At 29.1% G+C, this 24,343-nt stretch overlaps 1 protein-coding gene across 4 annotated transcripts in view; it reads right to left on the minus strand.

Annotated features, from left to right (window-relative positions):
- Positions 1 to 2,751: 2,751 nt before the first annotated feature.
- LOC105829987 (elongation of very long chain fatty acids protein AAEL008004) overlaps positions 2,752 to 24,343 on the minus strand; it is a 70,582-nt gene continuing 48,990 nt past the window's right edge. The window contains exons 1-7 of one of the 4 annotated variants that reach the window (XM_036292474.1): positions 16,727 to 18,021; positions 6,782 to 6,859; positions 4,523 to 4,633; positions 3,829 to 4,100; positions 3,397 to 3,580; positions 3,158 to 3,279; positions 2,752 to 3,012 (exon numbers count right to left, since the gene is read on the minus strand). In XM_036292474.1, coding sequence (XP_036148367.1) covers positions 2,752 to 3,012; positions 3,158 to 3,279; positions 3,397 to 3,580; positions 3,829 to 4,100; positions 4,523 to 4,633; positions 6,782 to 6,818 — 987 coding nt within the window. In that variant the 5' untranslated portion in view covers positions 6,819 to 6,859; positions 16,727 to 18,021. Of the gene's footprint in view, positions 3,013 to 3,157; positions 3,280 to 3,396; positions 3,581 to 3,828; positions 4,101 to 4,522; positions 4,634 to 6,781; positions 7,107 to 16,726; positions 18,022 to 24,343 lie in introns of those variants that run through there. The other 3 variants (XM_012669085.3, XM_036292473.1, XM_028193465.1) reach the window with 3 other exon arrangements.

The following is a 24,343-nucleotide window of genomic DNA, read 5'->3' on the forward strand; positions in this document are numbered from 1 at the left end:
CAATCAAAATTTAAAAATTATATAAAAAATAAACATATGCTGCTTTAATTAAAAAAAGTTCCAATTATAAAAAAATATAAATATTAATTGAGCAAGAAATAATCTATTTTTGGATATCTAGTTCATCTAAACTAATCTAAATAATAATCTTGCAATTAAATAATTTAATCTTGCAAATTAAATGCTCTAGACAGTGTCTCATTTATAAAACAGCTAAGACAAAAAATGTTATCCATAAATCGTTTCTCTGTTTCGTAATTGTGTTTAATTAATTGGCATATATGAATATTATTAATATTATGTACTTTGTTATTCTATTTAAAATTACAATTAACTATATATATTCCTTGTGTTCTTAATGACAATTGTTTGACATATAGATTTGATTATTGACGTGTTCCGAACACATTTGATGCGTAACTTGGATAATCATTATTCAAAACTGTCTTGAACGCATATAAACAATAATATACATTTATTATGTACAAATAACAATGATAATGACATCTAATGGAGATATTCTAAAAATTCTAAATTATTTTCTCTTGTAATCTTTTATAACTCAAGAAATTTAATAATAAACTCTTAATTTAAAATTTTTGTTTTATTTAATTGACATTTCAAGAAGGTTTCTAATTGTTATAGCTAAAATTTATTGTTTTACAACTAATTTAAAATGTTGTAAATCTTTATAAATAAAATAAGTTATAGATAATTGTTACTTATCTTTGCTTATATTACGATAATAATAATTATAATATAATAGTTTAATAAGTTTGTTAAAAGTTTATCATTAATTTTTATCAAAAATTTTTTTAGAAAAGAAATAAAATTAATGCAATATAAGATAAAAAGTACGATACATATTTAAGAGTATCTCTAGTAGATTTCATTATTATATTGCATCACACATTATGCGTGTAAAGATAGTAAAATCGTTGAATTATTCTTAAGAGTAATGCACATTTGATTGACATATTTAAAATTTATTTTTCATATACGTCCCTCTGGTATTATTATTAACTATTGACTATGCATTTTAAAGTCAAAAACACGGGGATTTATTTTATAAAAGTAACATATTATCGTTATCGTCACTTTGTGTAAAATATAATTCATTTCCGCTATTTGTTATTGATTTTAAGAAGTAATGCTAAATTACTTTCCAAAGCAAATACATAAGAGGCAATGCTATAGAGATAAAATGCATTATAAAATAAATAAAGTTTTACATCGTTATATATTTAAAATGCACTTTTGAAAATATCTTTCTAAACTCTTCATGAATTACACATTAAACAATTATCATAAAATTGTAATAATTAGAGCACACATTATTTAATAATACCATACCTAGTTCCATGGTTAAGTTTATTGCATGATTAATCACAAGATACGCTTATGTTGTAAAGATACAAAACTATTAGCTTGCCATCACAACGATTCATTAATACCCTCCTTATAATAAATCGCAATTTAATTTGCGATTATATTGTTACAATTAAATCTGCATAATTCCATAGAGGCAACTACTGTTGTCAATAAGCTGGATATTAGACCGATATGAAAATAACACAAGAAATAAGAAGAAGCGTCATTTTTTAAGCGGATCTTGATACTTAATAATATTTTTACATCAACAATTGTAAAAAAATGTTTGTGACTTGTAATTGCGTGCCGATATGGTTGTCGGACTTAAAACGCAATTGTAAACTAAAGCTAGAATAATATCTCAAATTAGCTTGATCGTTATATTTAGTAATAATGCTACGAAACACTAAAGAAGCTGTAAAAAACTTATTGCGAAAAATATCACTCCAGTCAAGATTTAATGTACTGTTATCAATTAATATACTTGTTATTATAAAGTTATTAGATCAGCCATCGTTTTTTAGAAATGGAGATAATAACACAATGCTTTAAGTAAATATTTTGCGATGTGCATTCTCTGCATTCCAGGAAAATTAATTAATTTTCCAAAATGTTCTTCAGTATTGTTATATAAAAATAATATTGCTTTATATAATAATGACAGGAGTGATACAGTGTGTTATACATTCTAAAGAATGATTATTTTATACAGCAATAAAAATTTTATGATACCGATTGTTTGCAATTCGATGACGTATAAGATTCATTGTAAGATGTAAAATATTCTTTTGTCGATTTTGAAAACGCAGAACAGATAATTTATTCTTAGTCCAAAAAAGTTTTGGCAAAGATAAACCTCTGTTTTCGAAATCGTAAATTTTCAACTGCGATTAAAGTTTGTTGCAGCACAGGCTGCAAGATATCTCGTATCATTCAAAATTATCAATATATAAATAATATAAATAAAGATAAACGGAATACAAGTAGTAAGAAAGTAATCTTTTCATTATCCGTCTACATCGCATACATATAAGATACAATGGTTTAAATATTCTATGTGTTAATTATGCGTAATTGCAGTTTTTGATAACTTAGCTGTTCGATAAAAATTTATTATTGTACAGGAAAATGCGTAATAAGTGGATCGCTTTTGTACAAAAGGCTTGAAGATTCAACTGTCGGATAAATGTTCAGTTTGCGCAAATGTGTCTCCACCTTTTAAATCACGTTATCCTCTTCAACGCGCGTTGAACGTCCAAACGCGTGGAACGTTATAGATGATACATCAGTTAGATTAGCGGGATGAAGACAGCCTTGCGATTTAAGTGAAATGATAGTGACCGTCTCATTGCGATCGTCTCCTTTTTTGGTTGTACCTGTTTAGTCACTTTTCCCTTTTCCATTCGGTATCTCGTGGCTGCTTACTTTCTCCACGACGCCGTTTGCTTTGGTCGATTTCTGGATCGACGGCGTTACGCCTTCATTTTCTTTCTTGGGGGTATAAGCATTATCGTAGAAGTCCGAGAAAAGGAAATAGAAGAACGTCGCATTCGGCAGTACAAGAACAACCGACCATTTCGGATAGTTGCAGTCATAGAACAACAATAGGCAACTGTGCAGAAAGGCCATACAGAATTGGATCTGTCGAAAAAGATTATCACAGATACGAATAAGCTGATATTATGGAAAAAACAAATTATTAAAGTAGAGAATTGATAAAAATTATAAAAAAATATGGCAGTCTTGGAAAGCAGCTTCATTAAGTATTGATTTGTTTGCTTCGTACCATTTGTAGGTTAGTAATGTACTTCTTCCACCAGAGATACCGTTTGTGCTGATGGTGAGGTAGCAATGCTGCTAGAAGATAATAAGTGTACATGATGATATGCACAAAGCTGTTCATAATCCCTGCAAAGGAAACACATGTCGAAATTAGCATGTACAATCTTGATTCGATCCGTAAATAATGGCGGAAGTGTACAAATGAGAGAAATTAGAAAAAAAAATGATTATGTTCTGACATACCTACAAAGACGCCGTGACCACCGGGATAATATTTCGTAGCGCCCCATGATATCATTGGCATCACGGTATGATGGTACATATGAAGAAATGTGATTTGCTTTTCCTTCTTGCGTAATACAAAGAACACCGTGTCGAGAAGCTCCGTGAGTTTCGCCAGAAAATAAATGTAAATGTCTCTTGCGACCTATAACAAATATCGCGCAGGAGAATAAAGCTATAACCAGGGGACGCTATTCTATCTCTCTTCTTATCGCGCTAGAAAAGTTTAATTGCGACTTTCGCATTGTCTCGAATAAGTGAGAAATACTTTGCACTTAAACTGAAAGAGTAATGAAGCCAAGTATCATATAGCAATAAGAAAAGCAACATAAAATGTCAAGGGTGTAAATTACCTAATTAAAAAGAAATGGATAAAAACTCAGAGATACATACTCTTAGAGGATACGGGTTGTACGAAAAATCCACTCCCTCGCATGTCAAGCTGTAATTATGGAACAATATGGCATCCATACCTTCCATAAATAACCATGTACTAATAAGAATCTGCAAAAAGTTATAAACAACTAGAATGTTCTTTAGTTGATACGGCTTTCGGTGTGCCATGTTTCTCGGACCCCATGACAATACGAAATAGAGGTAGCCGATCAAGATACTAAGGCCAGGTACAGGGGACGATATGAGAAACCAGTCTCTGGTCCGAGGATCTGAAAAAAATGTATACAATAAAACAACTATAAAATTGAAATCGAAAAAGATTCATTATAAATTCTGTCCTTTATTATTATTATTAAATAATTAATATTACAATTAAAAGATGTGCCATTTGTCGTCTTTTAATGTAAAAAAATAAAACTTTCTATATGGTCTAGATTTTATTATAATTCTGAATTACAATTCTGAATTACAAATCCATAATTTATAAAATTATTTACTGCTGATACAAGATTAATAAGTGAAAGCAAATTACCTTCGAAAGTTACGAGATTAAAAGATAGACTAAAAGAAATTAATTCCGATGTTAATAAAATGAAAGTATATAAAATCACAGAATAGTTATTTTGCATCGTTCCGATAGCTTAATAATCAGAATACTTTTTAAATGTAATCTCATGTAAGGTGAACTTACCCGATAAATCATGGAACAAAAATTGCCAATATCGCACTACGGAGTTGTTATAGATGTTAGACATTCTGTCGAATGTTTCAGGCGGCACGGTGACGTTCATTGAGAAGTCAACTGAAAACACATTTTACAAGTTTCGTTCTTTTCTGTATTTATTGAGATCTTCAGCTGCTATAATAAACTGATTTAATTGTACTCTTACTCATTCAAAAGTTTGAATATAAAAAAAAATATCAATATAATTTATATTGATAGTAACACGTATTTAAAAAGTCATCTAAACTTCAATGTCCAGTTTCTACGTACAAGTATAATAAATATAAGTCGGTGCATAACGGTTCGAGAGGTTTAACGACGCGCCATACATACAAATTGCTAAGTTTCATTATAAACAGCCTCGCATAACTGTGGCGCTTTTAGTCGCAAATAAAACATTGAATCTGTCATAAAAAGGAATTCTTGCTTTTATATCGTCATTAAACTCGCGAGACCCTAATTGGGTTAACGTGGCATTCTCTTGCGCAAGATGCACGATTTACCGATTGCTGAAATCTGCATCCTTTCGATAAACCCGCATATGAAGTGGTCGCACATGTTTGAAACGATCCAAAGTGATCAGAACGAATGGCAAAAAACATCACAACAACCCATTCATTTTCACAGTCTCTAATGATAGTTTGCATTGCTACTTGCTCAATGGCAATGTTACAGTTGGAAAAATATGTATAATCACGTCTACATTTAACATAATACAGACTAATCGTATGTGTCTTTTTTTTCGTACTATTGAGTGTGAATTTGTTTGTCTGCGCATCGACTAGTTTACGTATGCTAATTTTTAATAATAATAATAATATCTTTTCTGATATTATTATTATCAAAAAAGATTTTTAATAATAATAATAAATTTAGATAGTTACTAAGTTTTGCTAAATTAATTTTAATTAATGCTTGGTTATATACACATTTAGTATAATAATATTTTGTAACCATTTGGTAGCTGTTTGAAAACCGACCATTATTGTTTAATATTACTATTAATGTAATTACTAAATATTATTAAATATTAATCAAACATCTAATTAAAATCATTTTAACAAAGCTTGATTTTTAGTACTAAAGTTTTTTCTTTAAAGTTCATCAACTAGTCCAGACATTCTTTTATAAATAAACTGTTTCTTTCGAATTTTATAGAGACACTACAAAATATTTTTGAAATTTATTGACATGTCTATCTGTCGATTAATCGATGATATCTCTGTAAATACAAAAGCACTTCGACTTTTTTTAAAATATACAATTCAACTCATTTACCTTTTTATTTATTTAGTATTTAACACATTTCTATTCCACATTGTAGAACAATATATATGCTTTGCCCGTATAATCACACACAAATCCGTAAATATTTGTTACCGAAGCTGCAAACAGCATGCCGTTTTACACAATAAAAATGATAACCGATATTTCTACGCACATATCCTTACGATCATTATGGTGCAACGGTTTAAATGCCGTTTCCTCACAATATTAAATTGAATTTCCGTTAGTGCCGACACACTTTTGTATTTGCAGGCGTGCGTTAGGCTTTTTCTGATTATTAGTGTTATTAGTACCATTATCTGCTTTGGATAACAGAAAACCGCGACCACACTGTAAACACGTACAACTTTCCACAACGCGACGGAACCAAGTGGAAGCGCCGCCAATGCGAACAGCGGACGACAAACTGCACACCTCACTTTTCACTAGAGAGTAAGAGCGGAGGCCGAAAAAGAAGAAAAGATCAATGTGATTATATCCTATTAAAGAAGCTATTTTTTTAGATATCTGCAAAGAATGTTTTGCTAAAAATTTATAAATATATACAGATACAGATCTGAGAATAATTTTGTTAAACCATCAAAATAATTGTGAAGGATATTTAAAAATAATAAGTAATATTGCAAAAATTTTCTAATATTCTAACAAGTTTGAATGATATAATTATATCCTGTAGGAATCTCTTTTTTTTTAATTAAGTTTCCTTTCCAACATTTTTAGCAGTATACGTTTGACTTTTTATGCAAATGGATAAAAAATATATTTTCCACAATGTTTCTTCGTTTAATGCTGGACAACATTGATTCGTAAATTATAGCAATGATGTATATAGCTTTTTAGCATTATACAATCCATAATTATCGCATTCCTAATCTTTTTAATATATAGATTTTAAGTATCATTTAAAAATGTTTTTTTTTCATAATTGTGTATACGTACGTGTATCTTGCATAATGGTCCTTTTCTTATTGTGCATTAGCAGTGTAATCTTGTAAATTACACATTCCCTCGTGTGCTCTGAGCAAAATGAATTAACTATTATAGCAGGCATTTAAGTATCTCTTCGCATTTTATTCATTATAAATATTTTATAACCAAAACAAGTAAATCCTAGAAAGTATTTATATCTCAATCTAAATTGTGAACGTTTTTACCATGCAATATCATCTAAAAGTTATTAAAATTTGAAAGCTGAAGGCTTCTTCTTCTGGTTTTTTTTTCCTAATCAATGACAAAAAATTTTAATTATAAATACTTGAATTTTTGGTCTTAAAACCAGCTACAAAAAATAAAATAAAAAATAATTTAATTTGATACAGCGTAAATAACTATATTTTCCTACAGATTTAGAAAAATGAATTTTAAACAAATAAGTGGATATAAATAGACTTTTATACAAATATTTATTAAAGTTTTATTAAAATATATTTTAGAAATTTAATTTAATTCGTAATATTATTTCTTCATTAAATTTGTAAATAATTACTACAAAACGCAATTTTATACAAAAATCAAAAGAATGAAAATTAAACAAAAAATTAAATAACTTAAATTAATAAGAAAATTGTGTTCAAATTTTACACAAATACTCAGACGTAAATATAAAACAATCTATAAAACTTTTATATTTTTAGTATGCTTTAAAATAAAAGACAAGATAGAAATATGATTTATACATCTTCAATTTGATTATTAAAATATATTGCTGATTATTAAAATATATTGTCAAATAAACATAGACGCTATTAATCGTTGATCAATGGTAGAATAATTTTTTCATGTTTGCTTTTATTATCTGAAAAAAAGGGAATCGTGACTTATGAAAATCACGGAATCATAATTTTGTCTTATTTCTATTTCGCAAAATTGAACATTACATCAATTGTATAATGGCTCTTGGAAGATCAGCCGGTGTAACATCGTTAAAATTCTTACGTAACGCTTTTCATTTTAGGACATAGATAACCAGTTTCAATGTAAATGCTATACATAGCATATTTCAACACATACACACACACATACATACAAAATTTAGTTTTATAAACTTAGACTTCTTTTCAACTGTGGCATTTATCCGATTTAATCTTTACTATCTCTTTTTGTCTTATAACTTATTAGCTGCAATATTAATTGCAAATTGCAAATTTTCGTAAACATTTGTTTTTAAAATTATTTCACAATTAATATTTAACATAAAAAATTCTACACATTGTCAAAAATAATTATACAAAACTAACGCTACAGAAAATGTTGCTTCAGTTATTATATTAGCATTACTATTCTTTTGCAGATGTTGCATTATAAATTTATATGCAAGTAAATTTATATGCAAACTGAAGTGCACAATTTCTTTTTTATTACGGTTTAATAAATATTCCGCGCTGAATTCTCTTTGCACGTATTTTTTTGACTTCTCATTTTATACATCAAAGTAATAACGAATTGATACAATATAACGCTAGCAAAATCCAATGAAAACTTTTATAAGTTATTAGATGTGATTTAAGAATTGTTTAAAATCAATTACGTTAATTACGTAATTGGCGCACAAAACATATTCATATTATTTATTTAATTATACTGAATAATTTTATATGTATGTTTTTTTCAAGTGATATATATCAAACTATGCATTTCTCCAGCTGTTATTTAAAAAGACAAACATCTCAAATTACCGGTTGATTCCACTTTACAAGTAATAATCATTTTCGCATACACGAAAAGGATATGTGCCATTTTGCAATGTACATTTTAGATATCTTTCTATTATCGGTATTTCACATTGCACTCTGTTGATGCATAAATTATCGACTCTAGTAACGTTTTACATAATAAACCGCTAACACGTTGTTCCTTCACCAGTACCTTTTGTCTTCCACGACCTACTCCGCTGTCGGAGTAACCAACAATTGCTTCAGGACCATGCAAATGACCGCCAATAAATTCACCTTACGAAACACGCTGCCGCGGTGATTTGTCCTTTTAACGGCAATTGCGACGTACCATCCACTCGCTTTAGAGTATTCATGTGCGTGTTGGTACACGCGTGTCCATCACACATATTCCTAACATCATGTCCATCGCGTGCATCACACGCATGCTCCTATCGCCCATCAAGGGTCTGTAATGGTCCGACCACAGTTTCACCTACTATTGCAACACGCATTTCCTTCGCTGTTTCGCTTTTCTCGCGTATTGCTAGCACATACTTGTTCCAATTTATTTCTGTCTACCTCATTCGTTTGCTGTATTTTATTTTACGATGAATGTACAATACTCGCCTTGCTTCTCACTTTCTTCTTTGCCGCGTCGTGATTTATATTTCTTTTATGATTTGAATAATTAAACATTCTGGGATTTTACCATTGCTTTATCTCAGCATTCCGTTGCATATTATGCCTATCATGACAGGCAAATTGGACGTCATATATTATTATATCATCATTCACTAATCTTTATGCAAATAGGATCTCTATATCGTGTCGGTCAATGAATGACTCAGGAAGAAGTTATTTACTTCTCAGAAATTCTCTACCAAATCTAAAAATATGCATCAAGATACTCGAATTATAGAATTCTCTATAACAATATAAGTAAAGCATACTGAAAGAAATAGTTTTGATAAAATATTTAAAAATTTAGCTAGATACAAATCTAAAATTAAATTTTGATTTTGTTGGACCATAAAAATAATAAAGGAAGACATTCACAAGTGTGATAAACAATGCTGCAAAAAGTTTTGATATCTTAGCAACCAGTTTGAATGTGTTATATAATTATTTTGATATTTTAACAAAATTATTTTAAAATGTGTACACACACACACACACACACACACACACACAGAGAGAGAGAGAGAGAGAGAGAACTTAATTTTAAGAAACTTTAACAAAACCGTTTTTTTCCGTATAAATTTAAAAATAAATTATTGCAAAAGATTTTCCTTACATATAATTCATTCTTGAACAATCCCCCCCCCCCCTCTCTCTCTCTCTCTCTCTCTCTCTCTCTCTCTTTCCGTAATACATATTCATCCTTTGTATATATATATATATATAAGCAAAAGCTCATTAATAAGAATTTACTTCCATCAACACAAACAGGTGTAAATTATATTAATATAATACATGCAAATAAATTAAATGAGCTGCAATAATGAGCAATTATGCGTTCATGGTCTTATAATAGTGGATCGTGTTACGAACGTTCATGGTCATTGACGAAAGGTCTTACATTAAACACATACATTTATAAATAACATTTACACAGTATTGCGTACTGCATAAATTATTAAAACTTATTAAAATGAAAAAAATTATTAAATTCAGCACTATTTAATATAGGATAAATTAATTATACAAATAAGACTAACGTAATTACATTAAATATAACATAAAAATTCCAAAAAAGAATTGCCCAGAAAAAAATAATCACAAAGTGAGAAAAAGCTATAGAAAACATAAATACGGAAAACATGTTAATTAATTTTCTGAAAAATTAAGAAACTTTACGTCATGCTGTAATCTTTCCAGTACAGAATTAAGTTTGTTAATAGATATTTGTGCAACTAGTGTGGTGAGACTAATTGCTCGTAAATGCACCCGCAAGAGTAGATCCCGCAGATCCGTATATGTTGCACATAATATTTTTTGTTACCTGTGTGTCAAAATGTTGGTTCTTGAAATGAAAGGTGAGTAAAGAACCACTTTCGGTGGACAGATAGCAAAAAATAATTTTGTTTTACCTTAAAAATATAAATAAAATTATTTCAAAAATCATAAAATAAAGCATCACTTTACATATTTTAATCTCATTCCTTTAATTTAAATTGTAAAACGTAACATTTTTGTAATAATGTCATGCAATAATTAAATAAATGTATTGATAAAAACACGAAATATCGTTAACATAAAATGTAGAAAAAGTATTGAGTAAAAAGACGAAAATTTCAGTTTTGTTAATTTTAATTTTTAATCATCCTCCAGACTAGAAATGCACGTTTGAATTACGAATGTGTGTCACTAGGAGCTTTAGTGGCTCCTCTTCCTGTCCAGTGCGTTTCTATGTCACATTGATCCGGAGGGCTTGAATACCGGTTCGTCAAGTAAGTCATGCACCTTTCGCTCATAGAACGCGTTTGCTCTGTCTGCCGCGACGTGAGTTTATTGACCAGCGATGCACTCAGAGACGGTCTGTGGAATCCGCTTGCGACAGCAGGAAATCGCGCAATATTCATCTTTCTGATAATGATCTCGCGATCTCGATCTTAATAACTATTATCTGGTTACATGTACATTTATCTTCTTAAATATCACGATAACAAAGCAAAGAAAGAGTTCGTGCAATTTTTGTATTTTATAAAATCATACTATCAGCATTGCTAAGTAATGCTTGAGTAATTCATGACCGGCGAGTCAATGAACACGAAAAAGTGTCCCTCTTGATACTTAACAACAAATTAGTTTAACTGCACAGATTATTTCATCTTGATTTTTATTCAATATATCAAATACTAATTATTTCATCAGTGTAATTAAAGTTAACTTGTGTTTCTAATTCGCATGTTAAACGCTATTAAGAAATAAAAATAAGTCTTAAGCATCTTATTATGCAAAGACCATTATTAACTTAAGATAATCTTAGAATAATCTCGGAATAAAGATTTGTTCTCTCTCTCTCATATCTAAATTCTACATGACCTTTCTGAAGAATTTTCCATGTACTTAAGACCGTTTACTTTACGTAAAGTCTTTCGACAGCGACCTATTGTACCACTCATTTTTTACTGTTTTATTAACAGCTCTGTGTCTACGTACTAACGTCTTTCGATAGAAGTGCTTAAATGCGCGATTTCATCGTCACTTACATAGCGGCATTTCGGTGTGGAAATACGTATATACAACAGTATTGCGTTATCCAGTAATTTCACGGCCGTAAAGTCGGCCATCGTCAATTTTGAAGACTACGTTGCAACAATTCATCTCGAGGAGATTATTAAACTAAGATCAAAAAATTTATCAAGTGATTTATCGTTAATTACAGTTCTTATTGTGCAATATCAAGGTTTGCGAGAAGGCTCAAACGAAACGGCATTTATTCTCGCACTGTAATTGGCCTTTAATGATCAGAAAAAAAACGTGGTAAAAAAAGACATGTATCGAACATTATCGAGAACTTTGGCATTGCAATCTAAGAAAATCTCGTTCGGGTAATTGCCATTGTCACACGCAAAAGTCATTGATATCGACCCTGTTTTCGTGACAGCGCGACTACAAAATTATAGAGTCGCAATCTTTCGACTGCGGAAACAGACTAGAAAGGCGCAATAGTTCACACGTTGCAATTTTACGATAGAGAAAAAATATAATGCATGAATGATGTCTACAATAGTGTACAATATTATTAAAAAGATATAGAACCAGTATAATAAAAATAACGAAAAATTATAAATCAAAAAAATTTTACACACTTAATATAATAAGAAAAAAAGATTAATTATTGATACAATTACTTCAAGCTGGTGATAAAATTAACACGCTCTCAGTGATGTACATATTTTAATTTAAACGTAAAAGACTAAGATTGTTCTTATAAACATTAAAGTAAAATAAACTTTAAGTAATTTTTAATAAGAAATAAGATCTAACAGTGATAGTTTACACGTTTCAATTGATATAAGCAATGTCAAGCAATTCTTGGTAAATGGAAAAACGATGGAGAAATTGATTACACAACGAAGTCGTATTCGCGAAGTTAAAGTTGCATTTACCGTTTTAGTTATCTTGTTCGAAACCATCTTGTTTGTGCATTTTCCAGCCGATCTAAAATCTCAGATAATGCAGAAGTTGTTTTGTAAAAATATAGAAAAAGATTTCATCAAAATGTTAAATATAAATAAAAAATATATATTCTGATAAACTTAAAAATTTACAAATCTAGATTTTTTAAATATGTTTTTATTTATCGTGCAAGTTATAATTGTATAAAAGTTTTAAAACTAAATTTTTAAAATAGTGCACAATAAAATACACTAAGAAAACTGTTTGATCAAATTATCCTTTTGAAAAGTAACAAACGGATATTTAAATCGGACAGAAATCTGATTACGTTTTATTAGAAATACAATCATCGGAATGTTTAAAAAACCGAATTACTCATTTAAAAACTGATATTTATATCCGTTTATTTGCGAATATTTTAATGATTTCATTTTTATTGAATGAGTCGGATTTCCATCTGTCTAAATATCCGTTTGTTACTTTTTGATATGTTAATCCAATTATTATTGTCGAGACATTTTTTCAATGCATAGAATAAAAACTATTCCGATTCTTTTAACCCTGTTTCACCTTATCATGAATAAATTAAAATATATTACAAAAAAAGAGACGCATTAAATACTTAATTAATTTAGTAATATTCTTTAAATATTCAATAATACATATAACACCAAAAACTGTTACTTAAATATTATCATTTAAATAAATTTGCTTTGTGCTGTAAAATTCAAATTTGCATTTCTGCATTATTTTACATTTAATTTCTTTATTATTTTAAATTCAATTCCTTGTTATTCTACATTTTTTATTTTAATTTTTCACAAATTTTATATTATGTAAATAAAAAAATTGTTTTATACATTGTTAGATATTTTTTAAAAATTTGAAGTATCATTCATTAATTTCGCGATACCGGATATGGAAAGAGTCATTAATGTTATTCGCATTGTTAGAGACAATGACTTTTTAATTTAATGACTTAAAATTATTTAATTTAAATATCGTTTCGTCTGCCACTTCGGCGCAACTAATACTTTTTGCTCAGATATAAGGCAAGTCGTCATAAATTGATTCGTTTCAAGTTAAATATTTTTTAAATTATTCAATTTTTATGTTTTACGGAATGGCTGTAGAACAGGCTACTAGAAATAATTCAAGCATAATATATTCAAAAGAGCTAATCAAATTTAAATTATAAATTTATTTAATGAACGCTTATAATGAACGCTTCGTTTTAATGCGAACATTTGCTCGTGGCTGTCGCGATCTCGCGATATCAACCTTGCGACCGCGTACTTTCAGGATCACTTATACTGTCTTACCAGTTAAGTCGACCAACGTAACAACATGTCATTGATTTCCTGCAACGCTTTCTTCCCGTCAGCCATTTCACCGTCAATATGCATATATATATATATATATATAGATATAGGTATACATATATACATATACATATGTATACTACTATATGAAAGTTCACGTGCAATAGAGTAAATAGGTATTCACGACATTCATGCATGCAATCGCGTGCGTGCACGCATGTCGCAGAAATAGGAGCATCTGTTGTGTGCATGGCTAGATATACCGTCGAGGATTATCACTGACAGTGAACTGAACCTGCGACCTAGTACAAATATATGATAATGCATATTCGCTTTGTAATTTTTTAATATTTGTATTGTATTGTAATTTTTAAAACAAAAAGTCATAAATTAGCTTACGGGGGAATATACGTGTAGAGCCACAAAAAGAAGGCGTTTACTTTATTATGCAAAAATTTCCATTTTTATAATTTGTTTCTTGACTCTGAAAAAAAATTTATAAAAAATGTCTTCTTTTTTTGTGGCGCCAAACGTATATGCTTCCAATAAAAATTTTCATGATTTTGCAATTCTTCTACAAAAAGTAAAAAATGTTTTTCTTTTTTAAATCATTCAAATCATGGCAATAATGAGATATAATTTACAATTTTATGTTAAAGATAAATTAACTGTATAAAGATAAATTAATTGCGGCAGCTTTAACCGCAGAAAAATTTATTATTCTGCAAGCAATTTCACTGCCACCAGTAATATTAAAACCTGTTATGAGGAATGATAAAGCAGTTGTACATTTGTTCTTTCTTTATTTATATTAAGTTTCAATTTTTTTTCGACGTTATACTACAAAAGTTATCAGTCACAGATACAGCCTGAAAGGGGAAATTAAAAAAAGAAAATTAATTAATATTATTTACGGGTGTAATAAAAAATTAAAAAAATTTTTTATCCCACTCTTAAATAATAATAATTAAGTATTAATTCATTTTCTTGTCCTATTCCTACAATGTCTTACTTATTCGATCTTCATGAGAGTCTTCATGAAAGTAAAAGCTACCGATTGCACATGCCAATTTGGTGTTCTACACTGTGTAACAATTAGTACAAACATAAGTGTGAAATGTGAAAACATATTCAAACTAACGAAATAAGACAGCTTGCGCAGCGGGGTTGAACGTAAACTTGCGAAACGATAAAACGAAATCAGAAAAAGACAATGAAAAGCAGTCTCTTCAATTTCATTTCCAATTATTACACAAGAATAATTAATATTACATAATAAATATAAAATACTTTTATAAAAGAGAAATAAAATTTTATTTTAATATTTATTTCATTTATTTTTTATTTTAGGTTTAGAATAATTAGAAAAAATAAAACAGCAATAAAATTAAGATCTGATGCCTATTTGTCCACAGCATAATGAGGAATAAATGACGTGATAATAATTTGTTAATTCAATAAACTCGACCACTTAAATCGCAAGCTCTGGGTCTAGCAATGAGTCAGAAGAACTTAACAGAATCGTAATATAGCATTATTTGGAATATATTACATTTATGATCAATGTACATTACTTCCGTGAATTATGCATACATATTGCCACTAATTGTGCTTTTGACGAGCATGTAATTTGTGCAAGAAAAAAAATCTGTAAGCAATGTATCTATTGATTAAAAAATGAGTTTATATAGAAAAAAATAATGATAAATATCTATTTCTTTTGCAAGTTTGTTTTTTTTAATAATTCATTCCTTCTCGGAGAAGAAAGATTATAAAAGTAATATATACATTTAATATTAGAATTACAGCCCAGAGGCTGCACTGGCGTAATGTGATACATTTTGTTTTCTTTCGTACTTTCACTAATAGCTGCATAAGAGGATATTTGCATTCCGTATCACAAAAACTGCTACATTCAAGTAACTATAATAATATTGTATTAGTCAATTTTCACAAATTAAATTTTAAAAATTGCTAGTAGAAATGTTAACAAACATATTTCAGCTAATTTTTTTACTTTACGTGTATCATTTATTAAGGTTAAGAAAAACAATGCAATATTTTTAATTATAATATTATAATATAAGTCAAAATATTTTTTTTTCTTATTCTAAATCTAAATTTAATCTAAATTAAATTACATGTATTACTTTTTCAAGAGTTTTAAATTTTAAATTTTATGTATACATACATACACATGTGGTAAAAGTTAAGAAAGAGAAATTAGTTCTCGATAACGAGTTGTTTTTATTATTTATTTGTAAAATAAAAGTTTAATACAAATACTTTCAATTAAGTATTTTTTCATATCAGTAAACATTTTTACTGAACGTATTAACTTGCACATGCAAGTATAAGGCTTTCCGCGAATGTCAATGCTTCCACCTTTGCAGATAGTAATCGTAGCATGACATAAAGAAAGTGAAACCACTGTCATAACTGCGAAGCTCGTTAAATCTGTATTAAACAAAATCGGAAAAAACTATTTTCATTTCTCTTTTCTCTTAATGATGCGCAAGTAGAGGTGCTCGTGAGACTTCAGCGGGGGGAATCGAGAATCTCTCGCTATATGAAATCCAGCACTTTCATTCAGGAAATATTAACTCAAAGCAGTAGTTAGACTGATAAAAACTAACTATAAAAACAAACACGCTCATTTTACGGAATAATGATTATAAAATTATCAATCTCGTATAATTAATTTATTAATTATTTTGTAAACAAGAATTTTCTATATTTTCTGCAAAAGTAATATTTTTGCGGACTACTGCAAAAATGCTTACCTTTGGAATTTATCTCGCGAAATCACGTGACGATAATAATTCACTAGTTCATCCTAGATAGTTCGCGTAGTTCACTCAACAAACTCACGCGATTCCCGAACGTTCTTCCCTCTTCCTGCAAGATCGTGCGACACAGGAAGATTACGTTGCGACACAATTCGATTTGAATTAGCAATTTTTGTTTCACGAAGTAACGATGTAAAAAAGCTGTTTTTGTTCTAATTCTCAAACAAAGATTAAGACGTCACCGATCTCCACACTGGCCGATGCTCGAGAGGGTGTGATAATCAATCTTTTTACGAAACAACTTTCGATTTCAGTGATCGTTCTCACGTGATCCAATGCTCCCATAGAACTGAACGACCGCAATCGTGATCGTTTAAAGTATGCCCGAAGTGCTTCCCACTTTCGGAATTGAACAAGTGCAAGAAGTGGGGTACTAAAACATTAGAATATCGCTGTTGCAATGGCATGGTGGGGTCTCCTCCGAATGATCAAGGGGAACTGGTCCAGGTTTTTACTTTTTCTCTCCTCCGCGAATCAACGGCAGCTGTTGTTACGTCACTCGAGAATTAAGAAAGTTGCATAATGCAATTCGTATAATTACCAGTGTGATTTCTGGACACGCACCCTTTCATATAGTTACATTTATTATATGTTACACCTTTCGTTGTGTATCCTTTTAATTTTAGGACAGTAAAAAATCATCAGTTTTAATTATATTGTTCGATTGGATTCACATGGTGGCAGGCTTATAAAAACTAAATTTTAAAGTATTTTTATCAAAAACGCTGTTAAATTTTTGTTTTTCTCAACTATATAGTATTACATCAATAGTATATAATCAGAAAAGCGGAAATTGAAGTGCAATATTACACAATATAATAAGATTAAGAATTCCCTTAATACATTGTATAAAAGTAAGGAAAGTGAAAAGACCATTTCCGGAATATTGTACAACAGGAAATTTGTGGTTTGTATTTCTCTTAATCATAACTGGCACATCCGAGAAAGAGACATAATTATAGCATGGAATGTAAATAACGCAACTATGATACACCTAAGCCTGCATATGTGAATACAATCGAATATAATCGTAACCGGTGACTTATTACGTTATCATTTAGATCGCTGCATAATATTTTTCTTTTCTGCCCATTTCAATCTCGTTAAAAACGTTCATATATAACAGCAAATAGAAAACGTATCTCTCAAAAAATAAAAGTTAATTCGAATTTGTTTTTTTTTAATACAATATCGGCGATAATTTTTATACTGATTTCAAATTAATTTAATTTAATTCTCTATTATATTAATAAACTAATTCAATTTTTATATAACCGACTTGTGTTTATCATTAAATTATTATTATCCTTGTATATAATTACACAGTATAAAAAGTTAATTTAAATTTTAAAAATTTATTTAAATTATTGTCACCTAAACATGTTTACAAAAACTTATAATACACATAAAGTTTTTATAATTAAATAATACAAAATAAAAATTTTTCAAAAATCTCTAAAATAAAATAAATATAAAATATAAAATGTTTACACAAATATTTCGCAATAGCTAGATAGTGATAAGATTTCTATCATCACTAAACTGTGATGATAGATACTACATTGTAATTTATCTGATTATAGTTCTGATTATCTTGATTATAGTTTGTAATGTGGCTAACACGATACTTCGACCTATTATAAATACAAGCAAAATTATAGAATTTTTACTAAAATAGAATTTAATTTAAACAATTTAATAATACAGTGTACCAAATTGAAATATAATATGATATATAATATGATCAAGAGCATCCATTTATTGATTAGTTATAATATCACATCAAATATTGCATGATAGTCTACGTTATAAAAAAAAAAATTTAACACCTTTTAGATATATATTTTTCTTTTATCTTAAATCGTTACAAGAAAAAAAAGGTTTTGTTATTTTAAATTCCACGAAAAATTCATGTTTGTTAATACAAGTTTACAATTGTCGTGGGATAAATAACGTCGCGAACAAAGCAATAAAAAGTCACATGCAAATAGTTAATTTGCTCATTCTACAGTATTAATAACTTGATATTTAAAAAAAATGATGTTGTGTGATGTTTTTAGGAAGAAGAAATATGTTCAAAATTGGCTAGAAAATTCAATTAAAAACGTAGGAACAGGATAATACGCACAATAGTCAATCGCTAAATTGATATGTTGAGACATCATATGCAATCTGACATATTGCACTGCCATCATAATCTACTTATATTTTCCGAGAACGTGAATCCCCGCTGCAAGACCTTCAATGCGATACCATCGCGACGGAGAAAGGGTAGGAGAAAGAATCAAGCGAGTGTGCTATTAAGGCCAAGAGAGAAATCGCGAGTGTATTGCAAAGGCTCGCGCGTAAGGGAAAAAGGAAAGAAACTACTGATCGAGTGCACCAACGACAGATTCCAAGTCCGGGCGAACTGATCGTTCGTTCCTCAAGGTCGTTTGCACGAAGCATCAGCGATTATATCATCGCCATCATCACCATTAAATGGCGAATCGTTTAATCTGCATTATGTCTCTGCAGCGACGGTCATAAAGAGTATCAATGCCATCAAACGATTTCCAATGGTAGACTTAACAATTTATGGCATAATCTCGCTGATTTTGTTGTCGTAAGCTAATTCTTACGAGTGAGTTTAATCAGTATGTAGTCCGTAACTTAATGATTCGTGACATCCGCAAATTTTATAGTTTTATTTCAAGAACAGTGATATAATATATGACTTGTATTATCAAATAATTTACACTAAATTAACTTGCATTATAATACAATCAATTAAGAGGTAATATCATCTTATAACAAGACAACTTGCAAATAATATCATCGCTACGATGCATTATATAGAATTTGTTGAATTATGTATTATTACATTCCTAGTGAAATGTGTATTTAGCTCACATACTGATATTTTAAAAACTATCTAAATTTAAAAGAATGTAAAAGCAAATTATTAACAAGAAAGAATTTAAGATATTTTATTCTCGAAAATAATGCTTATAAGTTTATAGTACACAAAGAGAAAGATATCTTTAAATTATATAAATTAGGTTTGTTTCGACTATTCCAAAGCATATATTTCTATGATTTTAATAAATTTTAAACAGATTTCTTTAGATTTAATAAAATTTATTAGAAACAAAGAAATATATGCTTTAAGGGAATGCTAAAGCTGTCCTGTTTTATCGATTATTTTGCTTATTTTCAATTCACTAATCTTTTAATTGTATTTACAGAATTAAAAATCCTTTTCCACAATTAAAGTACAGACGGTAACATAATACGCACGTAAGAATTTTATATAAAAAACAAAAAAAATTTTAATTTGCAAATTATATTAAATATTTTTTTTTGTTTCTGTACTTTAATTGTGGAAAAGGATTTTTAATTCTGTAAATACATAAAAAGGATTTTTTAATTCTGTAAATATAATTAAAAGATTAGTGAATTAAAAATAATCAAAATCGGTAAAACAGAACAGCTTTTTTAATTCTGTAAATACATAAAAAGGATTTTTTAATTCTGTAAAATAATTAAAAGATTAGTGAGTTAAAAATAATCAAAATAATCGGTAAAACAGAACAGCTTTAGGACTTAAAATAGTCGAACAAAACGATTTATTAAATTTAAAAAAATCTTTTTTCCTGTGTAAATAATACCGTAAAGTTCAGTTCAACAAAGTAACTAAAAAAAAATTATTTGCGCTCAAACACATGATTTTGATATGAGCAAAAAAATTATTTCTATTTATCAATAATAATAGATTAATTAACTTTAACTTGCCAATTACTTGATTAAATTTTAATTGTTTGGTTTATTAATTTCGAGAATATGTTAATACTGCGCTAAATACACTTCAGTGACATTTGTTATTTAATTAAGTAATTGCTTATTTAAGCAATGATTATTAATTCATTATAATGTCTTAATGATAAATGTATAAATAATAAGTGTATAAGTATATAAATTACATATACATACAATATAAATTAATGAATATTACATAGTAACATGTCGAACTTCGCGCTTTTATAAAAATATATTTATGACTAAAACAGCGTGAATTAAAATTTAAAATAAAGAACTCTAGATTAAGGGTAAAAGATATAAGCAATAATTTATTTCTTTTATTCAAAAATATTTCACTAATTTATCAACATGTATGAATTTACATCTCGTATCTGAGTAAATTAAATGTATCTTTACGACAATCTTAGGTACTTTTTTCAAAAAGTTCGAAACAGAAATAATTTTACATTCCACAAACGTATAGCATTCTTTTTTATTGTGCTATGTAAAATATAACGAATATGTGCCAATTTTATTGCGTCAAAAAATTATAAGAGAGAGAGCGAGAGAGAGAGAGAGAAAATAACGTAATAAACAGAATTTGAAAAAGTCTAGATAGTTAACTTCGAAAGTAAAATGCCACTTAAATGCGCATACGTAAATAACTGATACAACCGTATATAAGATTAAATTTCAATTCTTTGATAATTATGAGATCGGTATCGTAAAAATGTCATGCAAAACAAGCAGTACTTTCTACATCAGAGAAGAAATCATGCGCGACGTGCGATCTTAAACTCATTTTCGTCTATTCGCTATGCGATCGTTATCCCGCGTGAAAAGCGAGGACGTCGGCAATGCCTCGTGCGTCGACATACGAGCTTCTCGCGTCAATTCAAAACCAATTCGCTTGGCTCTTTCGTTTCGAGTCTGACAAATTGCGAAATCGGTCGCGTCTGTAATTGGGAAATACGGCGTGTTTCTGCGTGGAAATTCGCAAAATCGCGCGTTCGCAAACACATTCACGGATCGGCTCATACCGCGGCTTTACTTTTACCGTACTCTTTTACGCTCCTTTGCGCTCTTTTACGCCAACCGAGCGGCGAATGCAGGTCAGCCAATGAAGACGAGAGAACGTGTTCAATGAAATCGGTTCGTTTTTTTTATACGGGATAAGATTAACTGTAATGTTAATATAAGTGTATGAGACGATGTTTCTCTTTTTAACCGAAAGCCGGCTAGAGGTCATTCCGAACCTCTTGCATCATCCCGCGATATCTCGTGGTCGCTTGTTCGGCAAGCGGTTACGGGATACGGTAATTGACGTAATAAAAATACAAGAGGATGATGGCGTTTCTGTTCCGTCAATTTGATGATGATTTGGATCGTATGAATCTCACCGTTGCGCAGCAATGCATGATTAGATGACGATTAGGAAAGTAGAAGGGTAATCTTTTACCGTAGATAAAATATCCATAAAAGAAAATATGTTCGTATTGTCATGCGATTTTATGTGATATATAGTAAATGCGTAATATTTACTAACAATTTCTCTTAAATTATGAAAATATGAGAGAGTGAAAAGTGAGTTTACGACGGTTTCAATAAGTGGGTCGTGGACAAGTAAAAACCAGTATGACGCAAAATAAAGAAACAAAACACCCAAATAATATTCTTGATGTGCAACTTTGTTGCGAAAATAAAATAAAAGTATTTTCTGTATTTTATATTATGCCCTAATATTTTTTATATTTTGATTCCAATAACCGATTTAAATCGCCAATATCTTAATTAAAACATATTGATAGAAAAGAAGGTAGTATTATATCTCCCCTTTACATTTTGTACAATAATTTTGTTAATAATCAATATTTTAAATTGAAAACTTAACATTTTTATTCATCAACATATTATTGACACCGCACACGCAATTAATTCTATACTTAAAAGTATGAAATATCTAATGTTTAGATATTTAGATATTATGTATAAAAATGATGACATGATGACATGTAATAGATTGAACAGGAATGTTAATATATAACCCTTTCACTATATAAAATAAATTAAAAAATATTAAATTTATAATGCTTTATATTATTATTTTGAATCTAACTTCAAAAAATTACGACTTTCTGGTGTATATAATACTTTTTAAAATTAACTTTTATTTTAATTTAATTTAATTTAATTAACATAACTTTTAATGAAGTTAGTATTCTGTTTATGCATGTAACTTGTAATTAAATTAATTTTATAAGCCATTAACTTTAACATGATTAATTAGAAAAATATATTAACTTACCCAATTCTATCATTTAACTTTGTATAATTCGAACTATGTATAGTTGAATAAAATGTTAAATAACAAAAGAAAACACGTATGTATATATATATATATATATTTGTATAATAATACGTCTAAATTTAAAAGGAATTACGTGTGATCAACTCTAAAATGCACCTTGAAAAAGTTTCTAATTGCTCAAAAGAAAAATTTGCCTTGTAACAAATGTCGATTATTGTATATTGACATATTAATGTTCACTGCATGACTGCGAGCTATTACCAAGCAATTTCATAAGTAATCACTAGAATTTCTTATCCAATAACGGAAATGTTATGAATTATAGATAATATCTACAAGAATTACAATACTAGCTTCTATTCTATTAATTAAAATCTAGAGGCTAAAATAAATTCCAATTATAAATATACCATAAGTTCTGCATTCTGGATTTATGTGCCTCCTTGTCTACGTGAATAATAAAATGTCTTTCTTCTTACAGAAGAACATAAAAGCGATGAGGAAATCGAAAGGGTGTTGCACAAAAAATCTCATTATTACAAAGATGAATAAAACGGATAATTGACAAGTGCCGATTACGATCGTCCGGTGCGACATCGATTGCGACATGTCGGGACGACCAGCCACCGTAAACCAGCCGCAACGAGGACGTCAGAAAATCAGAGGGGAAGAGATACGGTCAACATCGAGGTCTGATGATCGTGTGGTTCGTGTATCGATGATCAGATTGGCTAAGATCGCCGTTTACCGATCGCAGAAAATTCCTCCGCTACCGGTTGTTCGAGCAAATCGAGCATGTGCGAGCGAGCGAACGAACGAACGAATGAGGCGGACAAATGTCTGCTTTCTCTGCATACTCGCCTTCGGTATTTGAACGAGTGTTGCAATTTCGTTGTTATCGTCGTCGTCTCGTCATCATTTATGCAGGATTGGTTTAAAAGAGTGTGATGTTAATTATACTTTATTTATTTATAATAGTATAAAGTAGATCAAAGAAAAGAGAAAAAGAAAGAGAGAGAAATTGCTTAATGTAAGAATTATATTGTCAACATAAAAATATTTTTTCTTTTGTATTTATAATTAATATAATATTTTATTACATTATATGTATATAGGGGAAGGTTGCCTATATTGTACCAGTTTTCAATTTTTTTTTAAATTAATTGCAAAAGCTTAATAAAATGGTCAACAACTAATCGGGATTTATCTTTGATCTGTTTCTGATATTCTATATTTTTTGGAAATATTTTGTTTAACAATATTTATGGATACCTCTTTTTTAGAACCTCTGCGAATGATACAATTTTGGCTACTAGTTGCTTAAATTGTACCAGATAGTTCCTAAATTGTACCAGGTTTCCTTTACTAAAACAACACAGGCGCGCGCTACGCGTGGGCTATTAATTTTTTTACTTTTTAAAAATAACAATTGCAATAATAATTATATAAATAAATAATTATAT

The sequence above is a fragment of the Monomorium pharaonis genome, chromosome 9 (assembly GCF_013373865.1).
Source record: "Monomorium pharaonis isolate MP-MQ-018 chromosome 9, ASM1337386v2, whole genome shotgun sequence".
Taxonomy (NCBI): Eukaryota; Metazoa; Arthropoda; class Insecta; order Hymenoptera; family Formicidae; genus Monomorium; species Monomorium pharaonis.